Genomic DNA, 22,730 nt, shown 5'->3' with positions numbered 1-22,730 from the left:
AGAAAAGGCCTGTTGGGTTGTGCGTGCATGCCCGGTATCTTGTGATGAAGGTTTTTGCATCACTCTTCCTGAAGGTGTGTGTGTGTGTGTGTGTGTGTGTGTGTGTGTGTGTGTGTGTGTGTGTGTGTGTGTGTGTGTGTGTGTGTGTGTGTGTGTGTGTGTGTGTGTGTGTGTGTGTGTGTGTGTGTGTGTGTGTGTGTGTGTGTGTGTGTGTGTGTGTGTGTGTGTGTGTGTGTGTGTGTGTGTGTGTGTGTGAATCCTCCAACATTCAGGAATACAGATATTTTGTTGTCTATACTTGTGCTAGGTTCATTATCTGGACTGAGCCAGTATGAATGGAGCTAGACAGAGCTACAGTAGCTTACCGCTGTGCTGCTATGTCTCTGCAGCAGACAGTCAATGTGAAACACAGCAGTTGTATTCCTAATTGCAGTGTTTCTGTCTGCAGGTCCACAGGGAAAGAGTACGCACTGAAGATCATAGACAAGACTAAGTGCAGAGGAAAGGTATGTGTCTCTGTCTGTCTCCAACTACGCAGTAAAATACACAATGTTATTGAACTCTGAAAGAGTACAAAATGGACCTGTAATGGTTCCCGTCTATCTGACATCTCTACCCTGCTTATTCTGTTCTCCCTCTCTGCATCAATCTTTTGCTCTCTCTCTCTCTATCCTCTCACTCTCTGATGCTCTCTCTCCTTGTTTTCCTTTCCTTTCCTGATGTATACTCATTCTGTTTGCCTCTCTGTCTTCTGACGCTTGTCTAGTGCTCTCTCCCTCTAGCCCTCCCTAACCCCCCTCTCTTTGTTTTGCTCTCCCTTTCTTTTCTCTTTCTGTCATTCTCACTCACTCACGCGCACACACACACACACACACACACACACACACACACACACACACACACACACACACACACACACACACACACACACACACACACACACACAGGGTCACATGTTAATGATGTGCATTATTAACAACCGGGCTGGGCCCTGTGTGTGTCTGATCCGCTTATCCCATAGAATTGTATTAGTCTGCTAATGTTTTATTCATTATCTCACTCAAATGATCTGCCATGGAACACACCTACACACACAACATAATTCAGATGGTATCCCACAATACTTGACATCTCTGTGGACACCTTGTAGTGAGTCATGTCAGTAATGTATGTGTGTGCGTGTGTGTGTGTGTTTGTGTGTGTCCAGGAGCACCTGATAGAGAATGAGGTGGCAGTGCTGCGGAGGGTTAAACACCCGAACATCATTATGTTGATTGAGGAGGTGGACACTTTGTGTGAGCTCTACCTGGTCATGGAGCTGGTCAAGGTACAAACAGGGACACCAATTAATGGTTAATTAATTAATTATAATGCGACAAGTAAGAGCTTATTTGTCATACATTCATTATTCAAATGTATTACATACTGTACTTAATGATGATGATTAATTACTTAATTACTTAATAGTATTTTGGAACACTAATTAAATGTATATTTCACTTTAAAACACTTGTGGGGTCATTTTAACATCTACTTTGGCTTTTGGGTGGAGTTTTTAAGTTGCGACAGATTGTTAATTTCTCCATGAAAACAACAAAAGAATTATCATGATGTAATATACAGTATATAATAGTAACTTATCATCAATTAAATGTTACTTAAATTAATGGCTAATAACCATTTAGTAATGGTCAATTTATCAAGAATTGGTGTCCCTTATTAATGTTAGCCATTGCTTTTGCTGCAGGGAGGAGATCTGTTTGATGCCATTACCTCATCTGCCAAATACACAGAGAAAGATGCCAGTGCCATGGTGTTCAACCTGGCTGGAGCTCTGAAGTATCTGCACAGTCTCAACATAGTCCACAGAGACATCAAACCAGAGAACCTGCTGGTAGGTTTGTAAGAACACGTACTGTACACAAGCATGCGCACACAAAACATTGCACACTTATTTCTGATCTAAACTCTGTATCCAAGTTGACAACACACAAAGACACACACTTCAAAAGGAGCGCCCAATATCAGGCATTAATGACAGTTTGATGTCATCTGGTTTACCCTGAGTCCTTCAGGCCAGCATAGCGTACCGACAGAGGTAACTAATGTGTATTTTGCATACAAAGTACCTACCTTTGGCTCTGGTTTGGTACCCAGTAGTCTTGGCTTTTCAACAACAGAGCCACAGCCACCGTGTCCACAGAGAGCACCTTTTGAGCTGGCAGTGCCAGTGTGCCATGCCTTTCTATGGTAAAGACGCGCTGGCGTGCTCCTCATTCCAGCGCTGAGAAAAGTGTTTCAGTGCTCCTCATGCCAAGCGTTTCTTGGCACGGCACCCCGGGTGTTTCAAGTTTTAAACAGTTCAACTTTTGGAGAGGAGCGCTGCTCTTTTGATCCTCCTAGCTGTGTCTGACAACCCGGTCATTTGCGATCTAACGTTGAATCGTTATCACAACCATGAGAAGACCTTGTTTACTGTTATTTCAGCTACACTGTGTGTGCTAATAACAAAGATGGACATTCTAGCACAGCAACTGTTGATGGGTTTGAATACACAGCTTGTCAATAAACTCTGCATGCATGCACTATGGACATCATTACATCCATATCCAAAGTGCCCCTCCGCTCAAACAACGCTCTCTGTGGACACAGCTCCTAAATCAACAACTGTTAGCTGCTGGGGCTGACGTGCACCCAGTGCAGCCCTGTATATTTCTGTCTCAAACACCAATGTTTTTGTATTAACGAGCAGACGCTGGCAAACTAGTTTACGTCAAACTGTCTTCATGATGCTATTTGCAGTTTGCCTATAACTTCACTGTGACTTGTTGAAATGTTTGTATATACTCCCAGTGCATACACGACGCGCACAGACACACACATACACAGAACGTCCAGTTACTTTTGCACACATAACAGCAGAGTGACATTGACCTTTGTGTGTGTGTGTGTGTGTGTATTCTAGGTGTTTGAGTACCCAGACGGCACCAAGTCTGTGAAGTTGGGGGACTTTGGCTTGGCCACTGTGGTTGAGGGGCCCCTGTACACTGTGTGTGGAACCCCCACATATGTGGCCCCTGAAATCATTTCTGAGTCTGGGTAAGGAAGGCTACTTTGTTTGGTACAGCACATTGCTAATTAAGGAGATAACATACAGGATAGAAATCTCCATCAGGATTTGATCTGAGGCTAAGAAGGAACAAATGTGGATCCATGCATTGAGTTTTAACCATGGCACCATGACTATTTCCATGCCAAAAAAACTACAAGAGTGCAAGGATTCAGTATACCCTGCCTATGAGATCCGATTGATTGATTGAATACTTTATTAGTCAAATCTTTTAACAGCACGTGGTACAGTCAGACATTACAGTAGTTCACCCCAAAAAAACGTATTTTCTATCCATTGCACACCCCATGAAACCTTGAATTCACAGATTAATATTTTTTGTCGCATTCGTAAACCAATAATTTGATTAGTGTCTCCTACCGGAAATGCACCCGGTCATCTAATTATTGGCTCAGGAATGTGACAAAAACAAAAATAATAATCCATGAATTCAAGGCTTCATGGGGTGTGTAATTGATTGAAAATAAGTAATTTTTGGGGTGCACTACTCCTTTAAGGCTAAAAGGTCCACAACACAAAAAAGTCCTGGGGACTTGTTTCCATTGTGGTCCTAAGATGGAGATCTAGCGAGTATTTTGGGGTATTGTAATACTCGTTTTTACACAGTAATCTTTTTTTTACTGTGTATGCAATTTACAATTAAGGCATTTAGCAGACACTCTTAATCCAGAGTGATTTACAGTAAGCGAGGTAAACTCATACATCAAATGCATTGAGACAGTGTCGTGCCTCAGTAATCTAGGATCATAGGTAAACCAATAACCATGCATCAGTCAACACACTATAATATAAAAATTAAAAATCTGTACATTGAAACTATACAAACTATAGGATGCCAGGTCAACAAATCGACCTGGCATCTGTCTACATAACATGCTATCTAATTTACATTTAAACCTTTGCTCAAGACTGCATGGTAGTAGTGATATTTTTGCAGTAACTAGTAATGTAACTAGTTACTAATACTATTTCCAATTAATTAACACTGTTACAATTACTGAAAATTAAATGGGCTGGTTACTTGTTACTTTATGTGAAATAACTTCAGAGGATTAAAGGTGTATTATGAGTTTATGACTCATTTCTTTATGTGAAATAACTTCAGAGGATTAAAGGTGTATTATGTTTTTTTGCTACACTTAATTATTACTTTCCTCACATCAGAACAATTATGTTGACAATCGGCAATATTTTCCATTAACCTTTTACCCAGGTGTCCCCATCCTTTCCCCCTAGCATTTTCTTCTATGGTCTATATGTATATTCCTCATTTTATTCCTCTATCCATTTCTCCACTCATTTGTTCCATCCCTCGCACCTCTCGTTTCTCCAGGTACGGACTGAAGGTGGATATCTGGGCAGCTGGTGTCATCACATACATCCTTCTCTGTGGCTTTCCTCCCTTCAGAAGGTACTGGTTAACAGCTTATATTAGACTAGATGGTTATTTTTGCAGGATATTGTTAGCACAATTTGACAGTCTTATGTGTCCTTATCATTTGGGGAAGAAAACAATCTTTGCATTATCATCTACTAGCTGCTTTAAATTGGATGAAAGTTGTCAGTAATTACTATATTGATTCAAGCGTGCCATATTATTTGCACAGCCCTTCCTCAGGTTGCTCAATAAGCTTTTGGATTACTTTTTCAAACCATATGATCTTATTTGTCCATCTTGTGCAGCTGCTTCATGCAGCCATGAATTGTAAATGTGATGCTGAATGAGGTTTTCAGTGCTGCTTCATATCCAGTAGCAGCTCAAGTGTGTGACCGCCTGCTTATTATTCACCAATACATATTCATTAGATGCTGATTCAGAGATGATTAGAATGGTATACCTGTGTGTTGTCTTTTATGTGTGGTGTGCCATAGATTAACATCCCACTATTAATTATGTTATTATAATGTCCACCCGACAGCGACGTTATACGCTATACGATATCATGTTGTGAGCTTGTAGATCGACTATTTTCAATATTTATAATTGTCCTTACATTTACATACTGAAGACTTTGTGTGTGTGTGTGTGTGTCCAGTGAGAGCGACTTGCAGGAAGACTTGTTTGACCAGATCCTTGTAGGCCAGCTGGACTATCCCTCTCCTTACTGGGACAACATCAGTGACTCAGTCAAGGTTGGGAGCTCTGATGCACACCATGGACAGCTATTGCACTGTATACATTTATACTGCTTGACTTAGCCCTGGTGCCAAATCTCACTCCTTCCAAGTTGACACGTGGACAATATTCAGTGCCTCATTGTTGTGTGTACAGTGAGTCCCCAAGAGTCTTTAGTAAATTTCAAAAGTCAACAAGTACAGTAAAACTAGAGCACAAGTACAGTAAAACTAGAGCGCTTCACCAAACAGAGGTCATTGTCATGTATTTGCACGAGAGCCAATCCCAGCACAGCTGATTATGTTCCAAGATGGCAGCATACTGTGCACAGTTGTTTATCCACACTTCTTTTTTTACAACTTAAGAAATATACCTCTTTCTGCCAACTTGGCACACACACGCACGTGCACTCAAACACACACACACACGCACTCTCGCGTGCGCACACACACACACACACACACACACACACACACACACACACACACACACACACACGTGCACACACTCATAATGACTACTCTTTAGTAAAGGAACACTTAGCCAGCAGAACCCTGTAAATTAATGTCATGTACTACAGAGACAAACCCTGCTTACCATGCCAGGCACAGCTCCCATAGTATAATGAGCTGCTGTTATGCTGCCACCTTGACTTCATGCAGGGCTGTTATTAGGGATTGCTCTCGCTGTGAAGAAAACGCCTCCAGCTGGGTAGAGGCGAGGTGAATAATGTATCTGTCTGCATATAGTTTTACATGATGGCAAAGTCAGAAACGATCATAACAAGACCTCAGGCGCTAACTAAGTTTGTCATGGTCAGTATCATGGTCATTGACATGGATAAGTTATAGTGATGTGTAACTGTGTGTTTATCTTTGGCAGCCTAGGATATGTACATATCTCTTCTACTATCGGTAGAAGTTACTTGTACTCCTGAAGGGTGTGTGGGTATTTGTCGAAGATTTTCTGACTGTACATTTTTTACAGAACCTTGTAATATTTGTGTCCTTGTATTGTAATATCTTATGTGGACATAAATAAATGAGTGTGTGTGTGTGTGTGTGTGCAGGAGCTAATTGGGAAGATGCTGCAGGTGAATGCTGAGGCTCGTTACACAGCAGATGATGTCCTCTGCCACCCATGGGTCACGGTAACGTCCTGCATGTGACTATAGTTGTGTGTGTGTGTGTGTGTGTGTGTGTGTGTGCGCGCGTGTTTGAGTTCCTGATATACTGTAGGCCTCATTTTGGCACAAACCATAACAGTTGATTGGTACATAATTTTCTCAATTTTTGCTGCAGTTTCATAAGATAGATCGGTTAAGATGAGGTATGTTGGCCTCCCTAGGTTGGCAGAGGGAAGGTAGTGCCCAGGACATAGACAATTGGCACTGGGTGTAAAATAAAATCACACCCTGTGTGAAGTGGGCGGTGTCTTGCTAGCTAATCACAATACTGAATGGAGTCAACCAATCATGTACAAAAAATAAATACATTTATTGAAACACTCTTTATGATGGACGAAACCATAACTTAAAAAAAACAAATGTATGTTTTTTTTTAAGTTATGGTTTCTTATATAGGGCTATGCACATGTGTCATGTGACACTGGCCAATCACAGTCCTGAATAGACTGTGATTGGCCAATCACGGTGCAGGGTTAGGCGGGGTACTTTTTGGCCAATCACAGCGCAGGATTTGTTGTACAAATATCCAAACCTCACTTATAGGGGCGGTTTCACCGCCCAAAAAATGGGGTTACAAAATCGTGGGATAAAAATTTAGATAAAAAAAAAAGATGAGGTATGTTTGATAAATGAATCAAAAATAAATGTACTGTATCTATTAGGGTAAGGGTTGGGGGACATGGATTGAATGTAAAAGGTTGCAGGTGTGTGTTTGATTGTCTTGTCTAAGGAAAAGACAATACTATATAATATAAGAATTATATACATCCAACATTTCTAATCAATGGAGGACAAAGTACTCACATTTCCACTTTTTTATTGGCACACACCAATAAACGAACGCTTATGCGTTTCGGCCGCCATGAGCCTTCATCAGAGCATTCATATCACATAGATTCAACTCACTTTATACAAAAGGTCAGAGTTCACCTCACATACACATTCTGTATACTGTATGTTATGTTTTATATCTGTATAGACAATAGTGTGTGTTTCTGTTTAGGATGACATGGCCATGGAGAGCAACATGAAAACGGAGGTGACAGGTAAACTGATGACGCACTTTAACACTGCATCCAAGCACAACAGCACCTCCGCTGGGGTGGCAGTCATTATGGTAAGAATAAACACGCAATCGCACACAATTCACTTGCTGTCATTTTATCTCTGACCTATTGCAGTAAATTGTCTAATTTGATCTCCTGATCGCTGTTTGTTCTTTGCAATGTCCAGATAGAAATGTCTGACATGGTAGTGACAAGTTGAATACTGGATATCAGGCTACGTATTTTACCAAGAAATGTTTCCAAAGTCAAATGTTTTAGTTTTTGTACACTGCTTGGGAGTGATGACTTGACTCAAATATTGTTGTTTAAATACTTAATGCATACGTACATAGTACATCCTCATTCACTCACTCATTTGGGATATCTGCTTACGACTATCTGTCCTATCATATTAAACATCCTTTAATTTTTTTATACAAGACAGATTATTTACAATAGGCTGATGCAGTATACAGATAAAGAGGCACAATAGAAGGAAGTATGTTTTGGCATCAAAATGTTGTAGGGAAAACATCTCAAATCTCAAACAACCTTTGCTGCTCTAATCGGGATTTGAGAGGGACAATTCTACAGCCAGCTTGGGGTGGGGTGGGGGAGGGCTAGTGGGCTTTCATTCATTGTCATAAATGTAGTGTACTCCCAACAGTGCACAGCCTTTATGAGGAGTGCACACACACACACACACACACACACACACACACACACACACACACACACACACACACACACACACACACACACACACACACACACACACACACACACACACACAACCACATCCTCTCCATCCTGTCTCGTTCCTTTTCAAGTCCTCGGGTTACATCACTTCCTGTTATTGTTGAGGGGTGGGGGGGGGGGGACGGATGTCCTCCCTGTTCTTCCTCCCTGTCACATCAGGTCACCCTCCCCCCACATCACTCCCCTATGGCCATGCTGTTCAGCCTGTCTCTGTCCATCTGTCTGCCTATATCTGTACTGCACTAGTACAGATATAGTAGTTCATTCTTTCTAGAATTGTACACTTTAGATTTAGAACCACACTAGTACATATCGTCACCGTATGTCCAAAACTCTTACTTGTCAGAGAATGGAACAAATAACCTGTGTTCAAATGGATCCAATGCACTGTAGTTATGATTTAGTCATGATCAAGATCTTGCAAAATTTTCATTGGTTCCATATTTATAAAACCCACAGACACATTGAACCACTTTCACTTAAAACATTTTTCTAAAATAGCAGATATACAAGCTCACAACACGTTGCCAGCTTGTAGATCGGCTATTTTTGCTCCTTTTTCTGTTACACTGTAGTCTGACGAAGTAGGGCATTCATTTGCTGACTACATCAACTCCTACATGCTCCCATCAGCCACCCTGTCCTCCGTCCCGGGGTGACATGGCAGCATTTCCTCAGCCCTACATCCTGTGTATTGAGGACGCCTGCAGGCTTCCGTAGGTCTGAGATTTTGATTTGATTTCTCCCATCGCCACTGGAGCCTCATTTTGTTGTAAATCTTTTTTGACAGTTTGAGGTGTAGAATCAATGGTGGAGGCCTGGCCTTGGAGGCTCCACCTCCTCCTCCTCCTCCTCCTCCTCCTCTTCCTCCTCTTCCTCCTCCCCCACATCTCCTCCTCCTCCTCATCCACACCCCTCCTCCACTCCACCCACAGGACCAGAGGGGATGCCCGGAGCTGAGTGCTGGGTACACGCTTCATGTTCCGCCCTCCTCTCTCAATTCTTTCCCTCTTCTCTCTCTCAATTTGTGGTCCGTTGTATGGTGGCGTCGCTCGACGAAAGTAGATGATCTACAAGCTCACAAAGGGAGCGTTGTGAGCTTGTAGATCTGCTTCTTTCGGTGTGTGACACACCGCCATAGGACAAAGTATAAATCATGCTTTAGCCTTATTCTCTCCATTGGCCTCTCCGTCCAGTCCACCTTCATCACCCCTTTTCTCTCTTCACCTTTGTCTTCTTGAACTGCAAAAATCCTGAGTGTTGATTAAACCCCAGTATTTTTTCCTCCAGTGTAACAATGGGCCGTAAGCGAGTTAAATTAACACTCAGGGTTTTGCAGTGTACCTCCGTCTCTCTTCTTCATAATATTTTCCTCTTCCCCCCTCCTCCCCAGGCTGCCGGCTCTCAGTTAACAGATTGTTGTGGGTCCATAGCTAACTCTGTACAGCAACCTCCTGTGCCCATAAATGTTTAAATAATCCTCTAATCAGTCATTCACTCATTCCAAGGTCCATTTGTTTTCATTCTGATCAACTGATCGATCAACTCCATTGTGGGATGTGTGAAAAAGTGTCCAGTTGTTGTTAAAGGGTTTTGTGGCAGTATGAATTATGTTGTGACATTGTCTTTGAGGTTATTTGGCATGTCTACAAGCCTGGCACTCTGCAAACGCTAGATCACTTTCATTTGCCTCCCCCCCTGTCATTTTACTCTCAATTGCACCAATTTGCAGCCTCATTCAAAGCAATGTAGCAAAATCTAAGTTGTGGGTATTTATCTACATTCACTGTGAATTACATTGATCTGATAGGCATGACTTGCATGTGCAAAGTCTGCAAACACATTTGGCTGATTCTAATGCTCATTTAAAGTCCTTTACCGCCACCTTGTGGTGGAATCTTAATACTGCACTGAGCACTGATCTAAGATGGACAAAGGAAAGTGAATAACCCTCTATTGCCTTGGATACTCCCTTACACTTTGAAGAGCACCATGTTCAGGAGCACAGCAACCTGAAACCTCTGAATTTAAAGAAACACCAACAACCTGAAACCTCTGAATTTGAAGAAACACCAACAGAGTCCTAGAAATCCCCAAAAGAGAGCACACATTTTAGTTTGTTGTTCCAACGTAGCACTTTCAAAAGTTCAGCTGGTGTTGAACGTCACATTGATGTCCCATTTGGCGCTGCGCTGGAACAACGTCTGTCCGCTAGCCGCCACGCTTTTATTTTCTGTGTCAACTTGTTTATGTTTGTGAAGATGTGAGTAAGACTAGTCTCTGTCCCTCTCTGCTTCTTCCTCTCTCCCTCACCCCCTCTGCCAACATGCAACCTGCATTGCCATCCCCCGAATTAGCTCCAAGGCAATGGTATGTACTAACACCCTGCCGCTTCCACCTCCTATGTTGTGCTACTAAGATTTAGCACAAGGGAAAAAGAGAAATGACATTCAATGAGATTAGGTTGTCTCAACCTTATTTCTAAATCAATCAATGTCATTATGTAAAGTCTGAATAAAATGAGCAAAGCTTGGCTTTCTCATTTTCCCTTCTGCACATGCGCTGTGATTTGCCTTCTGGTGGGGTCAGTCTACTGTGGGAAATATCCTGGATGTATCTGTTGGGCCATGTTTCAGTTATTTATGTCCATATCCATTGGTGTGCTTCATCTTCTATGTTTGCTCATTCACAGAACTTGATTAAAAAGTACGTAATTGGTGAAACTCATGGGCAGTGGTTATTACATTATTTGCATAAAAGGACAGAAAGCAAATCAGAAATAGAGTTCAGCCCTTAAAGAAAAGGACGAGAGGATGATGAGTCTCAATTTAAAACACTCAAGGACGTTTTGCATCTTCACCGTAGATTGACCCTCTGTATACCTCTCTCTCTTACTGGTACTGTATGGGGTCTTCAGCTCAGGAGTGCCCGCTAACTGTCTCTCTTCCCATCTCTGTCATCGCCAGAACACAGCTCTAGATAAGGAGGACATCCAACTGAGCCGCCGCTGGCACAGCCAGGGGCCCCAGGCGACCCCACCTCAGCCCTCAGCTGGCAAAGCCCCTCCTGCCCTCCAAGTCAAACCAGCCTCGCCAACCAAGCCGGCACCCTCTCCCCAGCCAGTCTCTCCCACCAAACTGCCGTCGCCAGAGCTAACGACACCCACCAAGGATGCCAGGAGTCCAGGGACCTCAGAGTCTCTGAAGGCTCAGTCCTCCACTGGAAACCAGTCTCCCCCTCTGTCTCCCTCCAGGCCATCCCCCTCAGACCCCGTAAGCTCTCTTCATTTCTCACCCTCTCCCACCTCCTCGCACCAGGCTTTCCCCTTCACCTCCATCCTCCCCACCTCACCCTCCGCTCCACCCATGGACTATCAGCTCCCAATTGAAACCCTGTCTCCTGCTGCACCTCCCGCTGTCTCTTGCCCGTCTCCCACCAACCTGCCACTGATCTCACCCCCCTCTTCCTCCCCTGCCAAGTCAGCACCCCCTGCCCCCTCCTCTCCTACTGAACACACCTCCTCCCCTGTCGAACCAGCTCCTCCTAGCCCCTCTTCTCCTACTGAACACACCTCCCCTTTCAAACAAGCTCCTCTTAGCCCCTCCTCTCCTACTGAACACACCTCCCCTGTCAAACCAGCTCCTCTTAGCCCCTCCTCCCCTACTGAACACACCTCCCCCGTTGAACCAGCTCCTCTTAGCCCCTCCTCCCCTGTCAAATCAGCTCCTTCTAGCCCCTCCTCTCCTACTGAACACACCTCCCCTGTTGAACCAGCTGTTCCTGGCCCCACCTCTCCTACTGAACACACCACCTCCTCCCCTGTCAAATCAGCTCCTCCTAGCCCCTCCTCTCCTACTGAACACACCACCTCCTCCCCTGTTGAACCAGCTCCTCCTAGCCCCTCCTCTCCTACTGAACACACCTCCTCCCCTGTCAAACCAGCTCCTCCTAGCCCCTCCTCTCCTACTGAACACACCTCCTCCTCCCCTGTCAAATCAGCTCCTCCTAGCCCCTCCTCTCCTACTGAACACACCTCCCCTGTTGAACCAGCTCCTCCTAGCCCCTCCTCTCCTACTGAACACACCTCCCCTGTTGAACCAGCTCCTCCTAGCCCCTCCTCTCCTACTGAACACACCACCTCCTCCCCTGTCAAACCAGCTACTCCCAGCCCCTCCTCCCCCAGCAAACAAGCCTCCCCCATTTCTGTCTCTCCCACAAAATGCGCCTCCCCTTCTCCCTCTCCCTCCCCCACCACCAAACCGGCCCTCTCCTTCTCCTCTCCTTCCTCCCCCACTAAACCTGCCTCCTCTCCTCTTTCCCCCACCAAATGCACCTCCTCAACTCCATCCTCTCCCGTCAAGGCTGCTGCTGCCTCCTCGACTTCGTACTCCCCTACCAAACCCCCCTCCTCCCCCTCCTCTCCCTTTGAGTCTGAGGCTATGTTTCCATCCCCTCCTCCTACGCCTCCTAGAGCTGCCACACCCCCCCTGCCCTCCCCACCCTCGCCTGCGTTCTAATCACTGATTATCATAAGTAATATAGTGAACAATGCTTCTCAGCAGCTGTAGTTTCCCACTGGGTCTTCAGTGACATGGGGCCCTAATGTGTTAAACAACACAGTATTCCTCCAATGAAGTTATTCGATATTTGAGACCCCATCAGAACTCCTCCTGTCGTACGTTTGGGGTCTGGCCCCACTGGTTGGGAAACACTGATTTAGCACCCAGATCTGTTCAGATCACCCACTCCTGCTTTAATCCCATCCATTCTGTCCTTCCCTGGGTCCCTGTCTGAACTACAAATAGATGACTTCATACTGTATGTATGTTTGAAATATCTATACAGATTGACCAAAAATACATTTGAAAATATACTAGAAGTACATTTTCACAAACATTTTAGATGTATTTTTGCCTCTCTAAATGTTTCCTCCTATCCACTGTGTCCAAAATAAAATACATTTTCGGACACATTTTGTATACAGCATTTTGAGACAAGTTAAATCATGTTTTGCCTGATTCAAATATGAATAAGTTTCACCCACATGGGTTCATCATAACACTACATCTACAGTAGGACATCCTGAGAGCTTGAAGACTACAGCAGTACTTCCTCCAGTCCCACACTCTGCTGATCCTGATCCTGTGACCGTTGCTCTCTACATCATCTCTGTCATGTCTGCAAAATCCTGAGTGTTACTCTAACTGTGACGGTGTAAGTAACCCTAGAGTGGTCCGTATTTACACTCTTACGAGTTAAACTAACACTGAAGATGTTGTGGTCTGTATACATGTTCTAAGGAGAGTGAAAGTATGTTTTTTTGGGGAGGCGGGGGGTGTAGGAGGGCTAGCAACTGGTTGATTGTATATATGTGTTTATATTTATTAATGGTGAGAAAGGGAATGAATCTGACTATGGCTATAGAGTATGTTGTCTGTGGTTTGTCTTTAGAGCATCATATGTATGTTGGTTATATTTGGTTCTTTATTTATTTTTTCCACAGATCACCTGTGGTTCTGTTTTGTACATAAGTATGCATTTCACACACACACACACACACACACACACACACACACACACACACACACACACACACACACACACACACACACACACACACACACACACGCATACAAACTTGTGTTGCTTTTTCATGTATTATGTATGTGATTCCAGAACACCAAATTTTTCCTAGCCTAGCAACATACAGCGATTTAGAAAAGAAACCAATACATCTTCTCTTACTACTTTACAACTTTCCTTACTTGCTTAACTTAAACTCCCCGTGTAATGTGAACCGTGTAAATGCATCTGACAAACATTCTTTTTACACACAGACGTTGGTTGTGAATATTATTTGATGTGAAAACTCTGTAGATGTACTGTATATAGTGACGAACGAAAAAGAAAAAAAAAACTTAGTTATCCAGTCGAAACTTGAAGGTTTGTTTTTTTGTTGAGCCTGCTTGTGACTGACCAGCCATGTAATCCTAACTGCTGCACACCAAAACACTCAACAGTAAATCCAACAGACGTGCAACCACATCGCAGTTTCTCACAGTCATCTAAAATCTTGAACTACTTGCTGCGTCAACATCAGTCTTGTATGATTGACATGTACCGTTACTGTAAACTATGTGAAAGTGCTCAATGGCATCACTCTGAAATATCCCACACAATGGTTGCTCTTCTGTTGGGTTTTACTAAGTAAGAAGGAATGTGAATATGTGATGACGAGGTGTAGAGATATGTGCCTGAACCACAGGCTGGCTGCTCAGTAGCTGGGAAGATGCCTTTATTAAATCCAGCTTGGCTGACAAACATGCTACATTTTAGTTAGGTTGGTTCATTGAATTGATGAGATATGGAGGCCTTTGTTCACGGTTTCTTTTTGTTTGCAAGTGTTTCCACCTTTTTAATTGTAAACATATTGCCTGAAAAAGGGCGCCCCATTGAGTTCAATATAAAGGCAGTCTCATTTATCCCACATGCTGTAAAATGTGCTCTACTGTATCCTTTTGTGTAATTCATTTATTTGCATCAAAAGCATAAAGTGAAATTCTTCTCTTAATCCATATTTTTACTTATGTTAAAGTCTGTCTCTGATGATCCCAGCTGATACTGGTACTGTTGGGCTGTCGTGTTTCAACATGGTTCTAGTGCAGTGGTTCTCAACCTTTTATGGATCAGGGCCCAATTGAAAATCTTGAAAGTGTTTGCGGCCCACCTATCTGACCTCTTAACACAGCAGCCGAAATGGGTGGGTTGCGTTTATTTTCAGAGCATGTTTGTTTGTCTTCCGGCTTGGATGAATGGAACTAATGTTAAGTTCATATTTATCAGTATCACAAAGTTGTAAAGAAAAAATACCATGGTTGTGTCCGAAACTACATAATACACAGTATGCTATTAGTATTTTCAGCCTACTGTTTAGTATCTACTAAGCAGTACGGTTTCACTTTGAATTCTACAAAATTGCCGAATTTAGTATGCATCTCATGTAGCCTACTATATAGTAGCTACTAAGCTTTCGGACATAAGTGCTTTGGCATACTAACTAGTATGTTAGTATGTGATTTCGGACGCAGTCCATGACACTTTTTTTTTACATTATACATATTTTTAAATTATAATTTGCAATGTCCTCATGGCCTACAGGTTGAGAATCAAGGTTCTAGTAAACACGCTGCTCTTCTTGAACATATTCAAGTGCATGAGTACTTCCTGTCCCTCTTGCTCCTTGCCTTCCGAAAAGAGACAGCACACACACACACACACAATAGACGCCAAGTTGGTACTGTATGTTTGCGTCTGAAATCACATGCTAACGTACCACCTAAACAGTATGCTATTTTCAGCCTACTGTATAGTATCTATTAAACAGTAGATACTATACAGTACTATACTAATCACTTCTACAAAACTGCCTGAATTTAGTATGCATCCCATGTACTATTTAGTAGCTACTAAGCTTTCGGACATACTAAAAAGTATAAGTATGTTAGTAGGCGATTTCGGACAGGGTTTGTCTTTTTAGCTCCTCTGTTGTGAATATTTAGTGGAACTATACTTTCATAAGGCTTTGTGAATGCGGTTTGTAATGGGAGAATTTGTATGAGAAGTTTTAAACCAGGTAGATTATCCATGTAACCGGTTTAGTTAGGCATAGAGTGAATGCTTTTAACGTGCCGACATTTTGAATTGGGAGTATAAAAGAGATGGAAACGCAATAAAATACATCAAATATTAAATGTGTGTTGGAATTTATTTCTTAAGACAACAGGTTTTTGGGGAGATTGTGTTGTGAAACTAGAAAAGAAAATGTAAGTGTTCCTGCTGCTCGCTAGTCTCTCATATGTGGTTCTTTTTACTCACTTATTCTAATTAGTTACTTTTTACTCACTTCAATTACCTTTAAGTAAAAGTAAGAAGGCCAGTGTGAAGCATGTTTTTTCCGAAGTTGCTTACTTCTAACCTAAAAAGAAATTCAGCTACATATTTTAGTTTGCTGATTAAGTTTAAAACGCGAGTAATACACCATCTGGACGTCATCTTGAATGAGATTCAAAAGCCCCTGAAATTAAAATCAGATGTATTTGGAGGAATGTGCAGCTATGGGAATCACACAGGTGAATGAAATCAAGATTCATATTTATTCATAAGGGTCTGCCTATGTTTAGGTTACAGAAGCTGTCACTTTGATCATCAACTTCATGTTCAAATGTGTTTACCTGTAGTCTACAGGTAAATACATGATCTACAGCAGGGATACTCAAATAGCTGAACCTGTGGGCCACATTACCAAAATGGCAAGGGGCCAGGGGCCAGTTGATAAAATTCAATCCCGAAAATGGCAAATCAGCATGTAAGCAATCTGGCTCCCTGGGGTTTAGCGCTATTAACAGGGATAGACTCCTGTGTTCTTGGCTGATGCTAACAATAAGTGCATGAGCTAAATGCCTTTAATTCATTTGGGGGAATGACCCATCACGTTCATGCAATTTCATATAGAAAGATTCTTGTGTGCTTGAATAGCTCAGTTGGAAGAGCTCTTGACTTCAGACCACAAGGTCATGGGATCGAATCCTAGCACAGGATACTCAGCATCTGAGCCTTCTGGCTCCCATGGGTCTACTAACTTTTTTCTCCTTTAAGTGGCCATTGCCATTGACAATGCATTGGGCGCTTAAAGTCTCAAGCATGCATATCCACAGTAAGCTGCATTATAAAACAGTGAGAATGGAGTTTATAGGTGAAAGTGTTTTTTGTGTTTTTTTAAGGTGCCAAAAACTTGTACTTTTCCCCCTTTAAATGTCCATTGCCATTGACAATGCATTGGGCGCTTAAAGTTAAATATTTCAAAAACTACAAATCATTTCAAAGTAAAACATCTCAAGGATGCATTTCCACAGTAAGGTGGAATTTTTGAACTGTGAATGGAGTTTCTAGGTGAAAGGGTTTTTTTTAGGTCCCAAAATCTTCCATCGACCTCCATTATAAATCTCTGAACTTTTAAAGGAGTACAATTCTAAAACTATGAAACATTTCAAAGATTCCTTTTCAGGCAAACATGTCCACAGTAAGATGAACATTTTAAAGTTTGAATGGGGTTTCTAGATGTATGTAGGACTAGTCTTTCCGAGGTGGAAAGACAGGTGACGCGAGGTTACCACGCCATTGATTACAAGGAATATTTGACAGACTTTACACTTGATTTTATTACCTTAATAATCATTGTCATAAATTATTTGTGCTCTCAGTCGATAGTCTTCTTTCAATTACCATTCTATGCGTTTTTGTAAATTATGGTCCCATTAATTATGGACCAATAGTGTGGCCATGATTGATAACACATCACTCCAATGAACAGCATCAGCCAATGAGATCTGCGCTGTGAGGAGTGCATTTTTCTAGTTACTTTAATCACTTTTAAGTGCTTTTACTCAAATGACATGCAAATGTGTAAGTGTTTTGCCATTGCATGGCAGGCACACTTAATGAATTTACACCAAGACCGGTCAAGTTATAAAATTCCATTTTATTGTCAGAACTCAGCACACATCAAAAACACTCCAAATTGATTGCCAAAAATATTGAGTGATACATAAAGATACAGTAGATCTAGTTTCATCACAGACTCAAACCACAGCAAGTTCAGAGCAAAAGACAAAAATGGAATGTTTTCTCAAAACCAAAGGATGTTTTATTTCTATTGAGGGCTCATGGGAAATGTAGTACATTTTTAGTGCTGGACTTGAATCAAATGTACACCTGTAAAATTAAGCCCTTGCTTTCATTGCACACCTCTCTGCTGTTAAGCTGCTTTGGAAGGACTCAAACAGGACTTAGGGATAGTACTAGGGATATCATTGTGGAAATGCAGCAGCTAGCAGGTAAAGCTACAAGTGAAAATGCCCCCATGTCAGTCAACTGTAAAACCCGTCCCCCTTCCCAACATAGATATTGAATCTGCCCTGCAAAGGCAAACTATAGTAACTACCTTTTTTGCATGGTATAAAAATGACAGGGTTTAGATTTTAGATCAACAATAATTACACCCATAATGCTGTTCAACAATGTACTAGGATACCTGCTCATTGACATGGCAGGGCTGCTGTTCTTTTTGTTCCCTTCTTTTTTTATGGGGGGGTAGTTCAGTCAGTTAAGAAACGACTTTCATCATAATTAATAGAGGTGCCATTATAAAACTACATCATTATTACATCTCATAAATGCTATTGCTGGAAGGCCCACACACCCTCATATTATGTGCATTTGCTCTGTCTTACTGGTATCATGGGCTGTGCATGGAAAGGCTTTCTCTCAGCAGTCATACAGGGACAAAGCTGCGCATTCTAAAGCTTAAGTTATACTTCATCGCTTGCCAACAAGAATACCATCATACTACAGTGTTTAAATTAGACTTTCGCATTAGACCCAAATTAGATCTTCTCCACTAAGTCACTACGCAATATTTTAAACCAAGCATACAATCTAAATACTTCCCAGTACATGACCCTGTGAGAAAGACTTCCGACCCAATATTGGATCCTGACCCACCATGTAAGAAGCGCAGTTTAAAGAGTAAATAAGATATGCGTTCTTTGCCCATTGTGTGGACTATGTTTGGGTATATATTTATATTCCCTCTTTATTGTATGCTCTTTGTCCAATAACACAGACTAACCCAGCGTTTGCTGAGATACAAGTTATCTGCTGACACTCCACAGTAGCAAAAATAACACATGACAACAGTGTAGTAATTAATTCCCCGCCTGTTCACACTTACTGGAAAAAAGAAAGAAAAAACAGAAATCACTCACCCTGTGTACACAAATATTTGGATTCTTAAGTGAATAGATAAGGTCCTAGAGCTAGTTCCGCACAAACCTCTTATCTTCCTCCCGAGGATGAAAATAGACTCTCGCAGCTAAAAATAGATTTTGTTTTTTGTTTTGTAACTGTAAAGTATATAACCCCCACCCTATGATTTATATTATATGAAAAGTTGTATCTTTTTCTAGAGGATCTACAAAATATAGCAATGCCCTTCATTTTAAAAATAGTTTTAATTCTTCTGATATAACAGGACGCATTTGTTTCTTCATTTTGTGTCGAGAATACATTCAGGACATCAGTATGTGTGGACAGGAGTAGTGCTATAGACAGGAGTCAGAAGGAGGCGTTTTGTGATAGGTCACTGCAGAACTGGAGTCTTCTTAGATCCGGGGTTATCGTGGTTGGTACTGGAACTCAGTACCAGGTATCAGTAGCGAGTCTGGTACTCATGGTGCCATCTGTTGAAGTCGTTGTAGAAGAGCACGATGCTGCCAGACGCCATGCCAGTTATAATGCACCTTTAGGGTTAAGAAAATAAAACGTCACCTATCAAAAGTCTATTTCATGGCTGAGGATTTTACATAATGGTTGGTCTGGCCTTGCCAGTGTAAAATGTACAAAAGTCAGCAGGTACAACTGCATCCAATATTCAGAAAAACAAATAACGCACATCCTCCGTTCTTTGGTGCTGAGCTTTAACTGTAAGAACAGTGGTAATGAGACAAAGATAGCTGTCTCATTATCACAAAAGTGAGTTGCGAGCCCTATCTTTGTCTCACAACTGCATCCAAGACACATCGATGATGCAAGAAATGACATGGAATTAAACTTTCATGCCTGCAGATCCAACTACGAAGTATGTTGCCAGGTTGGCTACTGCTACTAGCAACACAACATTGTTCGTTTTGAAAAAAATCGAAAATAGTAGGAAATGACAAGCTCAGAAATCTGAATTTGGAGTCGGGAAGATAATTTAAGCTTTCATGTTTTAAAGCTATGTGTAAATGGGGCCTATGGCAGGTCTCTGCCCTTTGCTTTTACCTTTACATGTACCTTTCTATAATATTATTGTTGGGACACGCAACAATAAAGTGTGTGTGTGCGTGTGCGTGTGCGTGTGCGTGCGCGTGCGCGTGCGCGTGCGCGTGCGCGTGTGCGTGCGTGCGTGCGTGCGTGTGTGTGTGTTACCTCTGGTCATGAGACATGGCCATGGAGCGAATGCCTGCATCACAGCCTGGGTAGGTGAAGAGCTGCTTCAGGTCGTAGACCCGCCACACAGACACTACCCCTCCATCTCCACCGGTCAGCAGGTACTGGCCGTCACGACTGAGCTGCATGGCCTGCAACACACGCAGAGACAACATACACATCTTTAATGGTCCTGTGAGAGAACGGGAAGTTGCTGTGTTTAAAAATAAATGTGTTCCCCATTAATGGTACCTGGGTAGTGGGTACACGAAAATATCAGAATAATAAGCTCACGACGTGTTATGAGCTTGTATATCTGCTAATTTTATATTACTGTATATATATTTATATATATTTTTTTGGGGGAAATATTTGGAACATTTGCGCCCCTAGGCCCTAGATCAAATCCCAGCCAGAGCCTTCTCTGACTCTATGTGTCTCCATAAAGAAAAACTACCATGGGGAGCGTGTACTGGTCGTTTCCCGTTTAGAAAATAAAACATCACATAATATGGTGCATATTATGCACACACCAGTTACTCATATCGCTGTGGTGCTGTGACATGGCCAACGAGCTCAAGTCTGCAATGCTGCCGTCCTTGGAGGCTTTACAAACACTGATCCCCAACCAGCCGCAAAGATGGCTCCCCACAGCGAGGCTCAGAGATTTACTCATCTGCTCTTCCTGAAAACTGTGTTACAGTTTAACACGCCCCTCCGGGAAACCAGCCGCATACACAAATCTGGCTGTGTGCTGTACTGTGTTATGTGCACAATACATAGTGATTATTGAAACTGGAGCAGACAGAAGCATCAATCAGAGCGTAACCAAGACTGATGAATTGATGAGGCGGCATAGACATTCCAACGGCCTCCAAAGATGCTAATTTAGAGTGAAGTTTTGTACTTATGATGCAAAAGGCAACCATAGTTCAGCCACAGTTAGCTTGTGGAGACAATTCAAAGGAAATGCTTCAATCATAGCTGTCACATGTGTTGAAGTAAACCTGTTCGTTGAAGGGGAAAAGGAATAACTTCAATGGAAGTTCTTAAGTTGAAAATCTCAAATTTAACTTCTCATTTGTGTTGAACACGGAGATATTGAACACTGCCTCAAGAACGGGAAGTGCGTTTTGACGATAATAAGACATGTCACAATTTAATTTGAGCAAATATGGTGTATGTTATGTTTAGGAACGGCCCATAACTCAGCTTAATGAGAGATGTGTTTCATATTCTGATCACACAAATGCTTATTTACGCAGACATGCACGTACATGCACACACACCAACAGAAACACAGACAGGCCTACATATACACAAACAGACACATACTGTGTACACACACACACACACACACACACACACACACACACACACACACACACACATATATGCTGGCATGTGGACTGAGCCACAGCGTTAGATCTCGTTCCCAGATGGCAGTGAATGGAGCATGACAGAGCACAGCATTCTGTTCTCATCAGTTTGGTTCTGATCCATTCTTCACTGTGTACTGGAAAGTCTTACGTTTCAGCGATCACAGTTAATCTGACAACAACGATAAAGACCATCCTCAGAATGAAATCAACGCACTTAAACAAAACACAACTGTGGTGCGCGTCAGAGGAAGAGGGGAAATCAATTATGGCTCCCTTGTGTTGAATATGAAATGTGAAGCAATGCCAGGAGAACATTTGACAATAATCTACCCAAAGTTCAAGAGAGAAAACATGGCTCCCAAATCCAGTTCTAATGAGTTTTCACATTACGCCTGCTTTTCTGCTCCTCTCTCACCCATCATCTGGTGGCTCTATTCCAGTGGTTCCCCAACCTTTTCTGGATCGTGGCCCAGCGTTCGCAGCCCACCCATCTGACCACTTAACACGGCTGCCATGTTAAGTGGTCAGAGGGGTGAGCCGCATGCATTTTCAGACCATGTTTATTTTAATGATCAATCAATTGTGTTTTCCGGCTTGGACCAATGGAACTAACGCTGTATACTTTATCCCATTAAGACCGGGAAAGCAACCACTTGAACCATTATTTTATACTTAGGCTATTCAAAAATAGCAGATATGCAAGCTCATAGCGAGTGCCGCGCTATGAGCTTGTATATCTGCTATTTCTGAAAAATCATGAACATTTGTGCAAATCTTTGAATATATATATTCTTAAAGCGAACATTTGTAACTAAAATCTTTGCTTCTGGGGTCCCTGGAACTAAATATTTTGATGGGGGTCCGCGGCCAAATACATATAATTTCGGGGGTCCTTGACATGAAAAAGTTTGAGAACCACTGATATTATAGCAACATAAGTGTTTCAGAAAACTGTTATATCCTCACGGCCTACTAGGTTGGGAACTCATCTGGTATGAGGAGTGGTTCTATATTCACTGGTTCCAGTGACTATGTGCTAAACTGTGGACTGTAATGGAAGTCCGTGACCCTTGTGACGCCCGGT

General features: G+C 42.3%; 2 protein-coding genes across 6 annotated transcripts in view; one reads left to right on the top strand and one right to left on the bottom strand.

Annotated features, from left to right (window-relative positions):
• Positions 1 to 15,947, top strand: part of dclk2a (doublecortin-like kinase 2a) — a 70,324-nt gene extending 54,377 nt beyond the window's left edge. For all 3 annotated transcript variants that reach the window (XM_080451740.1, XM_080451742.1, XM_080451741.1), the window contains 9 exons: positions 449 to 506; positions 1,208 to 1,327; positions 1,748 to 1,894; positions 2,966 to 3,099; positions 4,464 to 4,541; positions 5,167 to 5,263; positions 6,316 to 6,396; positions 7,436 to 7,549; positions 11,204 to 15,947. In XM_080451740.1, coding sequence (XP_080307866.1) covers positions 449 to 506; positions 1,208 to 1,327; positions 1,748 to 1,894; positions 2,966 to 3,099; positions 4,464 to 4,541; positions 5,167 to 5,263; positions 6,316 to 6,396; positions 7,436 to 7,549; positions 11,204 to 12,754 — 2,380 coding nt within the window. In that variant the 3' untranslated portion in view covers positions 12,755 to 15,947. The remainder of the gene's footprint in view (positions 1 to 448; positions 507 to 1,207; positions 1,328 to 1,747; positions 1,895 to 2,965; positions 3,100 to 4,463; positions 4,542 to 5,166; positions 5,264 to 6,315; positions 6,397 to 7,435; positions 7,550 to 11,203) is intronic.
• A 1,808-nt stretch (positions 15,948 to 17,755) lies between these two features.
• The window catches only part of lrba (LPS-responsive vesicle trafficking, beach and anchor containing), a 301,696-nt gene continuing 296,721 nt past the window's right edge, over positions 17,756 to 22,730 (bottom strand). For all 3 annotated transcript variants that reach the window (XM_080449815.1, XM_080449816.1, XM_080449817.1), the window contains exons 55-56: positions 20,265 to 20,416; positions 17,756 to 19,594 (exon numbers count right to left, since the gene is read on the bottom strand). In XM_080449815.1, the coding sequence (XP_080305941.1) occupies positions 19,504 to 19,594; positions 20,265 to 20,416 (243 nt within the window). In that variant the 3' untranslated portion in view covers positions 17,756 to 19,503. The remainder of the gene's footprint in view (positions 19,595 to 20,264; positions 20,417 to 22,730) is intronic.

Source organism: Gymnoscopelus braueri (assembly GCF_963280865.1).
Source record: "Gymnoscopelus braueri genome assembly, chromosome: 2".
Lineage (NCBI taxonomy): Eukaryota > Metazoa > Chordata > Actinopteri > Myctophiformes > Myctophidae > Gymnoscopelus > Gymnoscopelus braueri.
This window is presented reverse-complemented; position numbering and strand designations above follow the sequence as displayed.